This window comes from Trichosurus vulpecula, chromosome 5 (assembly GCF_011100635.1).
Source record: "Trichosurus vulpecula isolate mTriVul1 chromosome 5, mTriVul1.pri, whole genome shotgun sequence".
NCBI classification, from domain to species: Eukaryota; Metazoa; Chordata; class Mammalia; order Diprotodontia; family Phalangeridae; genus Trichosurus; species Trichosurus vulpecula.
Genome location: NC_050577.1, coordinates 57226583 through 57243612, shown reverse-complemented (window position 1 = coordinate 57243612; position 17030 = coordinate 57226583). Strand labels below are relative to the sequence as shown.

Below are 17030 nucleotides of genomic sequence, written 5' to 3'. Positions count from 1 at the left end.
ACTTGCCTCACCTCTTCCACTTGATTGCAATCTCCTTGTGGGCAAGGACCAAATCCTATCTGTGTATACCACCACCAAAAGGCCAAAAGTCAATCAAACAAAAATGAACAAAGATACCCAAGACAATGCTGTAAATGGAAGTCAATTGAAGACTCCCCAAAACTTGTTAAGGTCAGGTAATTTTATAAATAACTTCTACTTTCAGAAACAGAACAAATTTTCTTAAAAAAACAGTGAGGGGGATTTCAAAATAAGCCACTGAGACTTTCAGTTCAGCAGTCAAAAGACTCTCTCCAATTCCATCATTGTCTGGATGAGGAAGTATAGACTCTCAAATCTCTATTGGTGACTGATAGACAGAGTATTCTTCTTTCCTGTGTGGGGCAATTAGAGTTCCACAGCCTCATTAGTGTTGCTTTGTATAGTAGTAATGATTGATTAAGTAAGTACAAATCTTAATAATTCATCCTATAAATTTTTTTGTCTAGATCTGTAATTTCATTAATATAGGGAACTCCCAATGTGCAAACTCACTCTATCGATGAAGGTGAACAACTGTTTTGCAACTTATGCATGTTGAGAATTACTGGGAGGGCAGGACATTGACAGAGTAAGTCACCTGTCCAGGGTCTCCCAGTAAAGTTGTATGAGAGACAGGACTCAATTTCAAGTCTTCCAGACTCTGAGGCTGGATTTCTCTCAATTACTCCATGATGTCCTTATAATGTAGTACTGTATTTAAAAGAATGAACACATGCTCCAAGAAAGCCAAATGTTTTTTGTTTCAATTAATGATGAGAAACTAGCTTTTGATTGAACAAATTAAAAAAAATCACAGGTTCATACTGTATCACAACTCTAGAATTGGGAGGGGCCTCATAGACTTTCTAGTTCAGCCCCTTATTTTATAGACAAAGGAGCTGATGCCCAGGACAGCCAAGTTCGATGCCCATAGGTAGTAAGTTGCAGAGCAAGAATTTGAACCCAGGACTTGTGATTCCAGGGACAGCACTTTTTCTGCTCTATAAGTAAGCAGGCAAATTGAAATAAATTCAGCACCTTACCTTCATACCCTCGAGAGCATAAGTCATCACCAGTTCCATGGACTTTCCATCTGCTCCACAGCCCCGATCCCTTGTAAAGCATAATATTCTTTTCTTGCTTATTTCCATAGTTAAAATATAAATCTTCTCCCATGATTCCAAAAAGGGTGTCATTTTTGCATTCCCATTTCTGAAGGTCATTTTTCGAGTCACAGGGGAAAAGAGTGACTGGAACCCAATCGTTCTTGGAGGACACTCCCAAGCATAATTTAAGTGCAACGCTCATCACCTGGGTTTTGGACACCCATCGAAATTTTTGTGACTCACTCTCCTGGTTGCACGGGGCTGTTTGAACAGCACTGGCACTCACTACATTCACACAACGCTTGTGATCGTCATTGTAGATTAAAAATTGTTTGGTGTCTGGAAAACAAAACAATCAAAACTTGCACTTAGTTTGGTAAAGTTGACAAGAAAAATATGTTAAGCTGGAGGTTCTCAACCCTTCCCAGAAGAAGTGATCTCTTTCAATTTTCTGGAAGTCTTATCATCATTAGGGAAAAAGAAAGGAAGGAAGGTACTAATGAGTTGACAATGAAATCACTGAGTGGAGTAGAGAAGGCAGTTTGTCTGCTGGTCTCCCACCAACAAATTCAGAATTGGAAGGGACCAATTCAGATAATAATCATCATTGTCATCATCACATTTATGTAGTGCCTGAAGATTTGCAAAACACCTTACAAATATCATCTCATTTTATCCCCACAACAACCCTAGGAGGAAAGTGCGATCATTATACCATTTTACAGTTGAAACTGACACAGTCAGTGACTCTCCCAGAGTCACACAACTATCAAGTATCTGAGTCAGGATTTAAACTTAGGACCAGCACTCTATCAGTTCGTCCTCTTGGCTGTGTGGTCTTAAATGGCCTAATAAAGCACAGAACCCTCCCCACGTTGGACAAGTTCTCAGAACAAAATAGTTCTGCCCACTCTCAAAGATGGGTGATCACAGATCAGACACTTATCAAGAATTGGTCAAGCCACCTAGATTGACAAAGTTGTTACAATACCAGCTATTGGGACAGCAGAATGTTTCTGAAATCCTTAGCAACAGATATGTTGTTGTTTGAACTAAGTCACCGAGAAATAAAGGATTGTACAAGAGTTGGTCAGGCCTGTTGGGCAGTTGCATTCTTTTAAGTCATTAAGACACAGTATAGCATAAGTAGCTAGGCACCACAGTGAATAGAGCATCAGATTGGACTTAGAAAGACCCAAGGTCAAATCCCATCTCGAATCTTATCAGCTGCATGATTCAAGATAAGTCATTTAATCTGTCTGCCTGAGTTTCCTCAACTGTAAAATGGGCACAGTAACAACAAAATCTATTTCCCGGGGTTGTTTTGAGGAATATTTGTAAAGTGCTTTGCAAACCTTAATGTGCTATGTAAATGCTAGGTACTGTTATCATTAGTGGAAAAAGTACTGGACTTGGTGTTAACTGCGGTTCTTCTTTCTGTGTGACCCTGGGAAAAATCAGTTACCTTCTCTGAGCCTAGATTCCTCATCTACAAATTAGAGATAGTTATCCCTATAATACTTAGCCCACAGAGTTGTTGTGCATAGCTCAAATGAAATAATAGATGTAATAAAATGCTTTGCCACTGAGTAAAGGGCCTTGCAAATATTAATCACCTAACAAATGCTAGTTGAATAGTAAATTATTGCTTTGTTTCATCAAAGTCCAAGAGAACTGTAAGGAAGCCCTTTTTTCATCTTTTATCAAAAGGATATAAATGAAGTATCTCTGTTAAATAATTAATCATTTATTAAACTGTTGCCTTTCCTTCATTTAAAAGCCTTGAGAAAACTTTGAGAAGATGCTAACCCTTCTCAGATATAATAGATGTGTTCCCGGAAAAGCTGTCGATTGAGTCATCCATATTTTAATTTTGATTCATGTGATCACAGATCTTAATTTGGTTGTTTTATTTTTTTAAGATTTCTGGTTGTATTTCACTCCATTGTTTGTGTTTTTGCCTTTCTTTGTATCCTTGGTGCTTGGCACTGTGCCTGATACATAACAAATACTTATGGACTGGCAGAATATAATTTTACGCTTCTTCTCTTTTCTGCTCTTCCTCTCTCCCAGACTCAACTCTCAGTCAGGTGATGACTTCAACCCTTACCCTCACATCCCCACAAACTGTGATTCCACTGGAGTATCAACTTTCCTCACTAAATCAGCTCATAACTCCTTTGTAACTTATGTCTTCAAAAGTCAGGTAGAGCCCCACAATTCATCACCCAGCAGCCTGCCTGGCCATGATCATCTCCCAACCTAGCTAAGCCGGTCATCAGGAAATAGAAACTTTGCAGCTTAGTAGAGCCTGCCAGAGCTACTGGCCTGGCTTTTGAAAACCCAGGGTCACACTCTTATTCATGCCCAGAGAGGGTAGTAAAGTAGGGCATTGGCAGAGGTGATTAATTAATCAATCAATCAACTGCAGCTAGGTAGCACCACAGTGCACAGAGTGCTGGGCCTGGAGTCAGGAAGACCTAAGTTCAAGTCTGGCCTCAGATACTAATTAGGGAATCCTCACCGAGTCACTTAAGTTACCTGACTCAGTTTCCTCATCTGTAAACTGGGGGTGATAACAGTAACTACTTCCCAGGACTGTGAGGATGAAGTTAGCTAACATTTATAAAGAGTTTTGCAAACCTTGAAGCACTATACATATTTATAAAATTAATAATATCATAGAGGTAGTTGGGAGCTATTATTATTAATAAGAATGCATTCAAGCATCTCCCACGTGCCAGATACTGTGCTAAATGCTTGAGATATAAAGACAAAAAAGTCCCCACTCCCTAGGAGCTTACATTCTATCAGGGAGGTAAGAGGTTACAACCACAACTACTACTATCGCCACCACCACCACCAAGAAGAAGGAGGAAAAGGAGGAGGAGGAGGAGAAATCAATTATATTATTATATAATTAATATTAATTATTATTTTAACATCATCTATTTTTTGAGTTACTGATAATATAATCATTGCTCCTATGTTACTAATAGTAGGTTATATATAGTTGGTACACTTATATAGTAATGACTTATTACATTAAATATTAATGATTTAATAATATTTATTATTATAAGTGGTAGTGGTGGTAGCAGTAGTAACAGTAGTAGTAGTACCACTATAGCACTAATAATAATAATAACTCCCATACCTAGGTCTCCTCCATCTTTGGGGTGTGCCCCTTTCAAGTTTTCCAGATGTAAGGAGAAAGTAACAGAAACAATGAGATCTTACGGTGTGTCCTATTTAGACTGAATTTGTACCTTATAAAGTGTGAGCCCCTTTCAGATTTTAAATACTACCTCCACCTTGGGAGGTGGACACTATACCCATTTTGCAGAGGAGGAAACGGAGACTGAGAGAATTTGTTCAGTATCATAGAACTAGTAAGTGTCTGAGGTGGATTTTGGACTCGGGTCTAACATTCTTTGCACTACACTACCTGGCCGCCTCTGGATACAAGCGTGTAGAAAATAACACGAAACAAATCCGAAGTAATTTGGGACATAGGGCACTAGCAGCTGTGGGGATCAGGAAAGGATGTAGGTTTTGAGCCGTGTCTTGAAGGAAGTGAGGGATTGTTGGGGCTGCAGGTCGGAGGACCGGCTTTCCAGGCATGACTGACGGCCAATCCAAATGCGCAGACACAGGAGAGAAAGTCCCGCGTGTGAGAAACAATGAGAAGGCCAGCTGTGAAGGACTTTCAAGCCGAATGGAAAAGTATATATTTTATCAGGGAGTTAATTGAGTAGGAGAGTCACATAGTTAGATTGACACTTAAGGAAGATCACTTTGACAGCACACATCGATTAAACATCTACTGGGCGTAAAGCACCGCGTTAGGTTTTTGTTGCTTTTGTTCAGTCCTTTCAATCATGTCCATCTCTTCATGCTCCCATATGGGGATTTCTTGGCAAAGATACTGGAGCGGTTTGCCATTTCCTTCTGCCGTTCATTTTACAGATAAAGAAACCGAGGCAAAACAGGGTTAAGTGACTTGCCCAGGGTCACACAGCTAGGATGTGTCAGATTTGAACTTTAGTAAGATGAGACTTCCTGGCTCCAGGGCCAGTGTTCTTTACCTAGCTGCCCTCCCTTTATGGCCTAAGTGCTTAATACAGTGCTTATAATAATAGCTAGCATTTTATATAGCGCTTTGAGGCTTACAAAATGCTTTACAAAAATTATCTTGTTTTATCCTCATAACTACCTTGAAAGGTAAGTGATATCATTATTATTCCCATTTTATAAACAGGGAAATTGAGGCAGGGTTTAAGTGACCCCAAATGACCTTGGACAATTGAATAAATAAAAACAGATAAAAGTAAACACTTGTAGGGTAACTCATTTAAGGGAGAAATGATCACACAGAAATAGGCATCCTTCGTTTAGCAGAACAGAAGAATTGTAGCTAAGTTAACCATATTATGTATTTCTGCTGTGAAATTCTATTTTCTCCTATTTTTTTTCTCTTCCAAAACTAGAAACTCCATCTACTAAAAAAACGTTTTGATCCATTAATATATTAAAATCACACCAAGAAGGGCAGCAACTCTTTCCAAAGCACACTTTAAAGGAAAAATTATGAGAAACTTGGCTGTTTGCCCTTTGCTCCTTTAATCCAACTAGACACATCTGCTTTACACATTCTGACACTAGCTCTGGCCTTAGACAGAAAATACATAAAGAGCTTTGGCCACAGAAGGAAATTTTTTTCCCATGTCAAATTCCATCCTTGCTGCTACTGCCCTATGCTCTTTTACAGACCCTGACTTCTTGCCCTACTTGGTAGCATGGATGCCTGACCCTCAGTCAGATTCCTACTTACTTGCTCAATAGATTCCTACAGTGCTCGATGGACTCTGAACCTCTTGCCAGCTTAAACCCACAGTAATTTCCTGCTCCTCCCTGGTTTTCCAGATTGAATTCTGGACTTCCTCACATGAGTGCCCTCTCCCTCGCTTGCACCTTACCTGGCTCAGCCCCCAAGACCAGCTCAACAGACAAAGGGATGGAAAGACACAGGAAGGATTACCTAGTGCCTAAAATGGGAGGAGTGAGCTCCTCAGGAAGGGCAGAAAGAGAGAAAAAAGAGGAAGTTAAGGACACTTTGTCCTCTTCACAATTTTGATTAGAGCTGGCCCAGAGAACAGGACGTGATTGCTCAATTCACACTTGCACCTGTCTGCTGTTTACTTAAGAGTCAGAGGTTTGGGGCAGCCTGAACAGATAGCTGTGAATTATTGTTTGTCCACACCACAGTAAAATCAGACCATGTGTAAAGGGAATGGACTGGGGCCTTTATAATAACAGTGAACACACACGGTGACCAGGTAGTGTAACAAAGGAATTAGCAGCAGAAGTTATCAGGTGATAACACTAAGAACTTTATCAGGGGGTCCAAGCAATGGCAGCATTGATAGGGTTGGACCAGAGTTTGGAAGATAACAGATTCAGATCTAATACTTGCTAACTGTACAAACACGGATACCAGTTGTATCTACTTCTCGGAGTTGTTGGAAGGCACAAATGGGATAATATATGTCAATTCCTTTGCAAATATTAAAGTGTTATTGTTATTAGGTAAATAGAAGGAATTCTCCCCAGTGGCCAGAAGGGATTGTGCCACTTGTATTCTTACTGCAAGAAATAGGCCACCATGTTTGGGTTAAAAGCAAGCTGGCCTCACTGGATGAGGAGCTTTTGAGGGATGTCTTTCCGTGTTCCAGTTCATTAGGAGAGATCAAAAGATCTTATGTAGGATGGAAGAAATTATTTCAGGGGGAAAAAAGGAAATAAAAATTTCCTAGAGAAGGGAATTAAAATCTGGTTTAGGAGGTTAGCAAGCAGAAAAATTTAACACATAGAAGAGAAGGGACAAGGAGGAGCTTGGAACCATTAGTGTTATTCAGCAGGTATGAGGTTCTTTCCATCGAGGAGAAGCAACTAGCATTTCTCTAAAGCCTACGCCCCATTGCTGTGAAGCTCAAATGAAACATAAAGTGTTATTACTGTTATTAAGGCAACAGAAGGAATTCTCCCCAATGATAAAAATGCAAAGAGTGAAGCAAAGCTCCTCTCCAGCCATGCGCATCCTAATGAGAGAGACAAAAACGTATGGAAGTGCATGTATACACAATAAATATAAGGAGAATAAACACAAAGTAACTAAATGAAAGGCAGTTTGGGTCATACCTTGACTTATCAGGGTATGAGGAGGAGGAAGTAGGTCTTCATAGAAGAATACAACAATTTCACAAGCACCAGCAGGGGAGAGGGAACATGCTATTGGCACTTTGAATGAAATAATCATTGTGGTGACAAATGACTCCCTGCTGAGAGAAAGAGCTGGCCAGTCATGGCTACTTTGGAGGTGTGTGTAAGTTTTCTGTCTGTTATCTAGATTTGAATTTTATTGCTAGATAAATGTGGGGCTTCAAAAGCACACTCCAAAACAAAATAATCATAGTTATTATTTCCGTAGTTTAAGATTTACAAAGAATTTCACAAATATTATTTCATTTTATCTTTACAACAACCTCAGGAGGTAGGTGTCATTAGTATCCATATTTTACAGATGTGGAAACTAAGGCAGAGAGAGAATCACACAGCTAGTAAGCAACTGAGGCCAGATTTGAACTCAACTCCAAGTCTAGGGCTCTATCCTTTATGCCACTTATCTGCCTCAATATCAGGTGAGCCCAAGGTCAGCTCTTATTAGTGACCACCACCTCCTCCATTAGTCTGACCAGCTCAGGACTTGCCTCTATATCTCTTAAGCCTCATATAGATACAGATGAATGGGTGCCCTACAGGGGCACTCCAAGGGAATCTCCTTGGGACAAGGAGAAAGACAAGTTCTCCCTGGGCCAGACAAAAAAATACAAAAAAACAAAATAGGCTTGTGAATGCCAGGCACATTCCCTAAAATTTAGAAAAACAAAATTTTAGCTATTCTAAAGAAAAATCAAAAACTCTAAAATAAAGACAGCTCAGAAAAGAAGAGAGGCATAATTGTGAATGGTCCCAATAGGGAAGAAAAGGGGAAAGTGTCTTAAAAGGCCAATGGGATAAGCAAGTGGTTCTCTGGTGCCTTAGATTTGAAAAAGGTCGAGTATATAAAGTAATATAAAGTGAGTGGGGGGGCAGGGTCATAAAATGGAGCTAGAAAATCAGATGGTGACATGAACATTATCAGGAAGGCTAAAGTGAAGGTTAAGTGTCTATTATGTGCCAGGCAGGTGGGATTTTGAATATAATTTGGTACAACCCCCTTACCTTCTCCATGAGGAAGCTGACACCCAGAGAACTAACTTAAGGACACACAGTTATTACGCAATTTAGTCATTACAGACATAGCACTTTACAAACAAATTTTTTTCTAATTTAAAACACGTAGAATAACAATTTATAAGTAACTATAGGTGACAACTGACATTGGTGGAGGGGATTTTCTAACCTGGAAGTCCCCTATACCAAGGCAATCACAGGATCAGTCCCTATCCCTATAAAAGGATGATCTGGAAATGATTACTTTGAATGCAAATTTGGTTCCACACTTACCTCATCTATATTTATATCGTTCATTCACCTTTTGGGCTTCTAGCATGGCAAATCCCATATTTATGGAAGACGCGATCTGTAATCCTTTGCCAGCCCATTAAATTCTTATTCATAATAAATGTGTAGTTATCACAAATGGTGGGAAATTCACATAGTGTACTCCTACTGTCAATCAAAGCAGCTCTACTTTTGTAAATTTCAACAAGTAATGCTTACAATTTAACATCTCTTTTTCCTGAAAAATGGATTTAACTTTCTTAGGCGTTAAAAAAAAAGACAATATTTGCTGTTGTTACAACTATTAAGGAACACAGGCTTGACCTAATTGTTCTTTGAAAATAACAGTCCATATTTGTGTTTGGATCACAGATTCAGAGCTGGTATGATGGAGGGGTCACCAAGCCCCTTCATTTTACTGAGGAGAAATCTGAGGCCAAGAGAAGAAAAGTCAAGGTCACAGATTCAAGATGACAGAGCCAGTAAGTTGCATGACCAAGATTTGAACCCAGGTCCTTTGGCTCCAAAATCTTTCTAAGACACCATAGCTGCTTCTAAGACACCACCTGTACTAATTGCAAAGTAATCATGACATTAATAACTCTTTGCTATGTGCAAAAGAGAAAATCAAAGAGATGCATTTAATTTTTCAGGGGTTAGAGATGTAACCGAGGAGTCTCCTTTTTTTTGGAGGGGGGAAGGCAAGGCAACTGGGGTTAAGTGATTTGCCTAAGGTCACGCAGCTAGTAAATGTGCCAAGTGTCTGAAGCCGAATTTGAACTCAGGTCCTCCTGACTCCAGGGCCAGTGCTCTACTCACTGTACCACCTAGCTGCCTCCTGAGGAGTCTCTTAAGCAGAATTTTAAGAACCTAATAATTAATTCTCTCTCTCTCTCTCTCTCTCTCTCTCTCTCTCTCTCTCTCTCTCTCTCTCTCGTCCCAGATCTATGATTTCATCAGCCTAAGGAATGTCTGGTGAAGAATTTCTTCTATCAGTGCAAATCTTCATGTTCCCTTTAATTTAAAGTCTTAGAGTTGTCTAAGGCACTGAAAGGGGTGAATGACTTGCCCAAGGATACATAGCCAGTATGTGTCAGAGGGAAGACTTGAACACAGGCCTTCAAGACTTTGAGATCAGCCATCTGTTTACTGTCCTAGTATTAAGCAGATAACATTTTCTTAAATAGCTGAAGAGAAGAATATAAAGTCATGAGTTAGAACACTTAAGGGATATGACCCACAATTGTCTAATTAACATGTTCCCTTTCTTGCTATTGTTCAGTCTTGTCTGACTCTTTGTGACCCCATTTGGTATTTTCTTGGTAAAAATACTGGAGTGGTTCACCATTTCCTTCTACAGCTCATTTTACAGATGAGGAAACTGAGGCAAACAGGGATAAGTGACTTGCCCAGGGTCAGACAGCTAGTCTGAGGTCATATTTGAACTCAGGAAGATGAGTCTTCCTGACTTTGGGCCCAACATTCTATCCACTGCACCAACTCATTCCCTATTTTTCCCCATTATCACCAGATAATAAAACCCTGAACCAGACAATCATAGCAATCCCAGCACTGTTCTGCCTGCCCACCAGTTTCCATTGATTCCCTCCAGATCACATCCCTCAGGTTGGTTCCTGTTTGAACCTATGCAACTTGGGGGTGGGGACTTTGGAGGATAATCTCATAGATTGTGTTTGTCCTTCATTTTCAAAGAGGAGCATGACATCAGGGAAATGATGACATGACTTGTAGTTGACTTTGATTTGAGCGAGGGAGGGCTGTGCAAGGTCACCAGCCTCACTTTCTCCTCCAGAGCCATCTGGGTCCAGTGGCCAAACATTCATCAGGATGACTGGAGATGGCCCAGGAATTTGATGAAAAAGGGCATCATAGGATCTCTTGGTCCACTTTGGAAGTCAAGAAGCAAATGTTTAACACTGGTATAATAACATAATTGGTACAAACTCCTTAAAGCCAGGACCTCTCTTTCTTCTGCATTTGTATCACCATCTCAAGCATAGTATTTGGGAAATCGTGGGGCTTAATTAATACTGTCTCTTTAGAATTCATACAATGACTGTGTAATCCATTGCTGGGAGAAGAAAGTAAGGTCCATATAGTATAATCTGTGCAGAGTGGATGTAGACTGGGAGATCACAGCAAGTTTCCCTCTGAATATGTGGCTATTTTAAACATGAAAGCATAGAGTAGGAGGAAGAATATTAGACTTGGAGCCCAGAAGACCTGATTCTGAGTCTGACTGCCACTAACTCACTGTGACCTTAGACAAGGCATTTCCCTTCTCTAAGGCTGTTTTCCCATCTGTTAAATGAGCATGTCAGACAAGATGCCCTCTGAAGACTCCCCTAGCTCTTAATCTATGATCCAATTGTAACATATGGTAATTCCGCAAATGCCAGAAAAATCTGCTTTCCACATTATGGAAGTATTTGCATCATTATGGGTTCAAGACTTCTTATGCCTAGTTATCCAAGAAAAATGGCAATTTTCAAACCTTGCCTAGGATATAGAAATCTATATGCAGGGTCTCATGGGACTCCTCTAAGGGTATAGACCATGGCAATGTTATGAAATGCAACAGGCAGCCACCCTCTGCTTTTTAATTATGAGAGCTTTCCTGGAATCTACTTCATGAAGAATCCTCTGCCACTTAAGAAGGAAAAAAAAATCAGAGGAAGCTTCAAGAAATGAAAAAAGCTGACTCATTTGTGGCACGTAATTAGAAAGACATAAAAATACTGGAATGGGGTGGCTTAGGCTAAATAGGAGCCACAGACCCTTGCAAGAGTCAGCTGTCCAAGAAAGGGAGTATAAAGAAGAGGGATGCTTTGCAATAGAATTTTGGGAGGAATTTATGGACTAGAAGAGAGAAGAAAAGCTGAATGGCATCAGGGAAAGCTTTAGAAGCATGAAGATGAATGAACAGAAAGCTGTAGTTTAGAAGTATTGCTAATTTCATTTTGCAGACAAAGAAACCAAGGCCAAGGGAAGTTAAATGATTTGTCTACATTCATATAGCTGAATTTGAGCATTGAAGGTGGGCTTTAAACCAACTAACTCCAAGTCCTATATTCTTTTCACTACATCACACAGTGCCCTAATTATACAAAACTATAAAATCTATGAGTTAAGGTGAGGGAGTACCTCTCACATATAAAGAAGTGATTTATCTTGGAAACATAAAGGTCAAATTATAAAGGGTTTTGACTGCTAGGCTATGCAATTTGGTTTTTTACTCAATGGTAAGCCATGGAACGTTTATGAGGAGGGGGACTTGTATAATTTATTGTATATACTATGTCAATACTTCTATTCATGGAGAAGCTCCATTACAAAACATGTTTTATTGCTAGAAGTTTGAGTTACCTATAGAGACAGAAATAACATAGGAGGTACAAGAAATATGTTCTAAAACACAAGTTGTCAATGTGGTCTAGAGCCACATAGGGGTCCACGAGATTCTTTCAGGAGGTCCATAATGGCAAAACTATTTTCATCATAATACTAAGATGTTTTAACTATTAATATAGTACCACAAATATTTATAGACATAACCCCTATAAACAAAAATCCTTTGGAGGAAGATGATCACTGATTTTAAGTATATAAAGGGGTTCAGAGAAAAAAGTTTGAGAACCATTGTCTTAGCATATCCAAAAGGGGGAGGCTACAGAATGTAAGTATGATTAACTACTAGCTAAAATAATTACGAAGCAAAAAAATAAGTATCTGGAAGTCTTGAAGCAAAGGAAATGACTAAGGTTAGGAGAACCCAAATTAGACAGGAAAGACAGAAAAGGCTTAAAATGCAGAAGCCTAGATGAAGTGATTAATACATTGCCTGAAGTTCATTCATACTAAGCATCTTTCAGTCAATCAGCATGCACAGATGTTTTGCTGAGGGGTTGAGAGTAGGATGACAGGGATACATGAAAGTAGGGGGTGGGTGGGTGAAGAGGGTCATCATGGAGGAGGGAAAACTACATGGAAGGAAGAGAATGGGGATACCAAGAAAAATACTGCCAACTTCACAATTATACTAAGGTCAGTCCTGTTCATGCGTGTATGAAATGTGCTTAGGTTTTTTATTTTGTTTTGGTTTTTGTCCTACACAGATAAGCAGATAAGTGGCTTAGTGAGAACACAAACTATTAGTGTAATAACTTTGTCAATAAAGGATATCAGCTTAGTCTGGCATGACCCGTTCTTGATGAAGCCCTATTGACTCTTTGTGGTCACCCCTTCCATTTCCAGTTGTTAACAATGGTCTGAATTTCTTGGAAAAAAATAAGGAAACAAGTGACATGGCATAATTGAGAAAAGAGTGGACTCTGAAGGGACCTGGATTTGATCCTTTCTATCTATACAGTCATGTGAACTAACCTCTCTGAGCCTCAACTACAACACCAACTACCAAGGCTTACTATGATGGTCAAATGAGGTCATAAAAATGCTATAAAAATGTCAGCTATTCTTAGTGTCTTGGTTTTTAAATTATGAAAATTTGCATCATTTTATCAGCAGGGTATTAATAATAAGTATATAGAGAATGGAAGGGGGAACATCATGGAGTAGTAGATAAAAAGCTGGCCTCAGAGTCAGAAAGGCTCCAGCTCAAGACCTGACTCTGATAAATACCATTTAAATTCTCAGGCTCCCCAGGCAAGTGTCTCAGACTATAATTTGAAAAAGGGGAGGCCCATCTGCTTAGGTAGAGGAAGTTTCTGACTGGGGAGCTCCTGACACTGATGAAATCACAGGTGCAGTTTTAAAAAAAATACAAAGCATGTTAAAACACAATAGTCCCTGCCTTCTAGAAGATCACTAACAAGGAGAGGAATATGGGTATAAAAGGATACAGATTCCTACTAAAAAATAACTAATGACAACTCATTCATATACCACTTAAAGGTTTAAAAAGCAATTTTTTCACAACACTTCCCTTGTGAAAGACAAGGGTTATAATCTCTATTTTCCAGGTGAGAAAACTAAAACTCAGAGGATATAAATGACTAGCCCATGACAGCCCATAGAACTAATGTTATTGTCAGGATTCAGACTCAGATCTTCTAACTCCAAGGCCAGATCTCTTTTCACCACAGCACACCACATCACATCATGCTTCTATAGTAGTAGTAGTAGTAGTAGTAGTAGTAGTAGTAGTAGTAGTAGTAGTAGTAGTAGTAGTAGTAAGAGTAATGGCGATAGTGGTGGTGATGGTGGTAGAGGTGGTAGGAGTAGTAAAAGCATTTATAAAAGCACTTTAAGATTTGCAAAGCACTTTCTAAATATCTCATTTGATCCTCACAACAACCCTAGGAGGTGGGTGCTATTATCATCCTTATTTTATAGATGAGAAAACTGAGGTAGACAGAGATTAAGTGACTTGACCACAGTCACACAGCTACTAAGTGTCTTAGGCAGGATTTGCTCTCAGGTCTCTGTGCCCTTCCTTATCACAAATTAATACTATTTTTTAAGTGGCGTGGAAGCAGTTCATCTTTCAAAGCAGGGAGACCTGGTGATTTGTCATCTTGAAAACTAGGACTATAGAATTTAGAGCTGGAAGGTCTAAGCTAGAGGTCATCTAGTTGAAACTGATCTCCTTTGATAAATCAGGGACACAGCCCAAACAGGTTAAAATATTTTGCCAAGGTCACTAGGTATGATCATAAGATCAGAGATTTAGAGCTCAAAGGCACTTTATAGGCTATGGGTAACCTCTTCCCTTTACAGAAGAGGAACTGAAGCCTAGAGAGATTGCAAACTGCTACCAAAGGTCACATAGCTATTAAGTGGCAAAGTCAGAATTTGAACCCAAATCCTTTACCTCCAAGTCTAGTCCCCTTTTCGATGGTATCATGCTGTAAATAGCCTAGGTGGGATATGAGTCTCCTGAATCCCTGTCCAGCGGGTAGTTTTTGCACTAGGCAACCCTGAATCATAGAATGATAACATTGCACTGAATTGCCTTCAAACTGTACTTGGAAACAAATGTTGAATTAAATTCTCTTGTGGCCAGTCATTCACCCACCCAAACTCAAGCACTTCTAGGAAAGCCTCCCACAAATGATAGCAAATGAAGTCCGATAGGAATTTAACTTGTTAGGTACTTAATATTGGAGCAGACAGCTCGGATAATCAAACAGGGAATATGCTTGGTAAGGTGGCAGATACCATGCCAGAGGGGGTGCGGTTGATGGCAAGGAGAAAACTGGTCCCATGTTTTGGTCAGAAGAGAAAGTCAGCCATGCCTCTTTCTTCCCTTAAGAAAAGTTGCTGTTTCTGAAGCCACATCCGCACAAATTTTGGAGAACAAGGAAGTCGCTGGCCGAGGACAACCCAACCCCAGGACCAGTCACGATCTCCCTGCCCTTCCCAAAATCAACTCCATGCATTTGACTTCAGGAAAGTAAGAAGAATGAGCCTGCTGTGACTTCTCTTCTAAACTGCAATACTGAATTGGTAGTCCCTTTTTTTCACTACTCCTTTCATTGAGAAGTGAAGTTTCCATGAAACACACACCTCTCTCATGAAATTTTAGCTCATTTCCTCTATTTATGTCCTTCTGGGAAATGGAAAACAGTTAGTCAGCATTTTCCTTGTAGAAAGGAAACCTTGTAGAAAGGTTCCTTAAGAACCACTTAATATGCTTTTAGAAGGTTAAGTTGGTCTTTAATATTCTTTCTAGAAAAGTTCCAGTACGGAAAGAGCACTGGATTTGGAGTCTCCCCATTCCAGTCCATCCTTCACTCTGCTGCCAAAATGATCGTCCTCCAGGGCAGGTCTGACCATCTCTCTCCCCTTAATAAGCCCCTTTGGCTCCCTATTACCTCCAGGATCAAAGATGAAAACCCCATTAAGCCTCCACCTCCCCTTCCTGTCCTCTTCCAGCTTAACCTTCTCCATACTCTACAATCCAGCAACACTGGCCTTGTTCTTCCTCACCTACTACACTCATCTCCCTGTTCTTTTACACTGACTGTACCTCCTGCCCTCAATGTGCTGTCTCTTTACTTCTATCTTCTCAAGACAGCTCAAAACCCACTTTCTAAAAACCACCTTTCATCATCCGCCCCCTGCTAGTACCTTTCGTTTTATATCCAATATACACTGTACATATCTTGCATGTACCTAGTTGTTTCCTTTATCTCCCACCTTGGATTTTAAACTCCTTGAGGGCAGAGACTGGTTTGGGGTTGCTGGTGTTTTTTTTAACCTTTTTGTATATGCTTGCCCAGGGTCAAACAGCTAGTAAGTGTCCAAAGGTGGCTTTGAACTGAGGAAGATGCATCTTCTTGAATCCAGGCCTGTCACTCTAACCACTGTGCTACTAAGCTGCCCCAGTCTAGCATATAGTAAGTGCTTGATCAAAGCTTGTTGACTGATTGGACTATTGAACGACTGAGGATGTGGTTTTGAATCCTTTCTCTGTTGACTTTCAATGTGGCTTTGATGAAAGTAGCTTTCCCTCTCTAGGTCTGTTTCTTCATCGGTGGTTAGGGTACTAACTAAGAGACAGGAAGATCTGGGTTCAGATACTACCATTGGCACTTACTATCTGTATGGCCAGGTTCAGTAAGTCATTGAACCTCTCTACTTCAGTGGGGATGCTAATGGCTCCCTCCCTGGTTTGTGGTGAGGCACCAAAGAGATGTGTATAATGTGCTGTAGAGCTATATAAAATGTGAAAGTGCTTGAGAAATGTCTTCCATCATCACTGTCATTATTACTTCATATAAAAGAAGGGGATTGGACTACATCCCTGATGGCAATAGCTCTTCTCCTCCCTCTACTTCTTTTTATTTTGGTCCAGAAGTCCTACTTTTCCCATCAGGTCTTCCTGACTCCAGACCCAATGCCCAATCCATCCCTTTGCCTGGCTGTTCCTCTTAGCCAAGGATCACTGATACTGTCATGCCCTTCAACTGCCAGGCTGCTTTGGGAAACTTCATTTCAGGGGCACCACCCATGTGAGGCAAAACACAGGCTCTGCTGTCTCCTTTCACCACTGATCGTTCCTCTCTCCCAGCTCACTTCTCAGCTCCACCAGCTCTTTGAACCCTTTGGAGTTCTGTTTCCCCCTCCCCCTCCCCCTTTCTCCTAGTTCTAATCAAAAGAAACAGTCAGATGGTGGGGGAGAGGGAGATGTGTGAGCTTTGTGATCTTGGGTAAGTCATAATCTCTCTAAGTCTCAGTTTCCGCATGTGTAAAACGAGAAAAACAGAGGATGTGGGATCTAATCTTGATTCTGCTACTCAATAGTAGTGTGAACTGTGGAGAGTTAATTCACTTCTCTGTGTATCAGTTTCATTA

General features: G+C 40.2%; 1 protein-coding gene across 1 annotated transcript in view; it reads right to left on the bottom strand.

Annotated features, from left to right (window-relative positions):
• The window catches only part of MRC1 (mannose receptor C-type 1), a 127388-nt gene that overhangs the window by 109691 nt on the left and 667 nt on the right, over window positions 1-17030 (bottom strand). Inside the window, 1 exon segment of the mRNA XM_036759851.1 lies at window positions 1065-1466. Within this exon segment, the coding sequence (XP_036615746.1) occupies window positions 1065-1466 (402 nt within the window).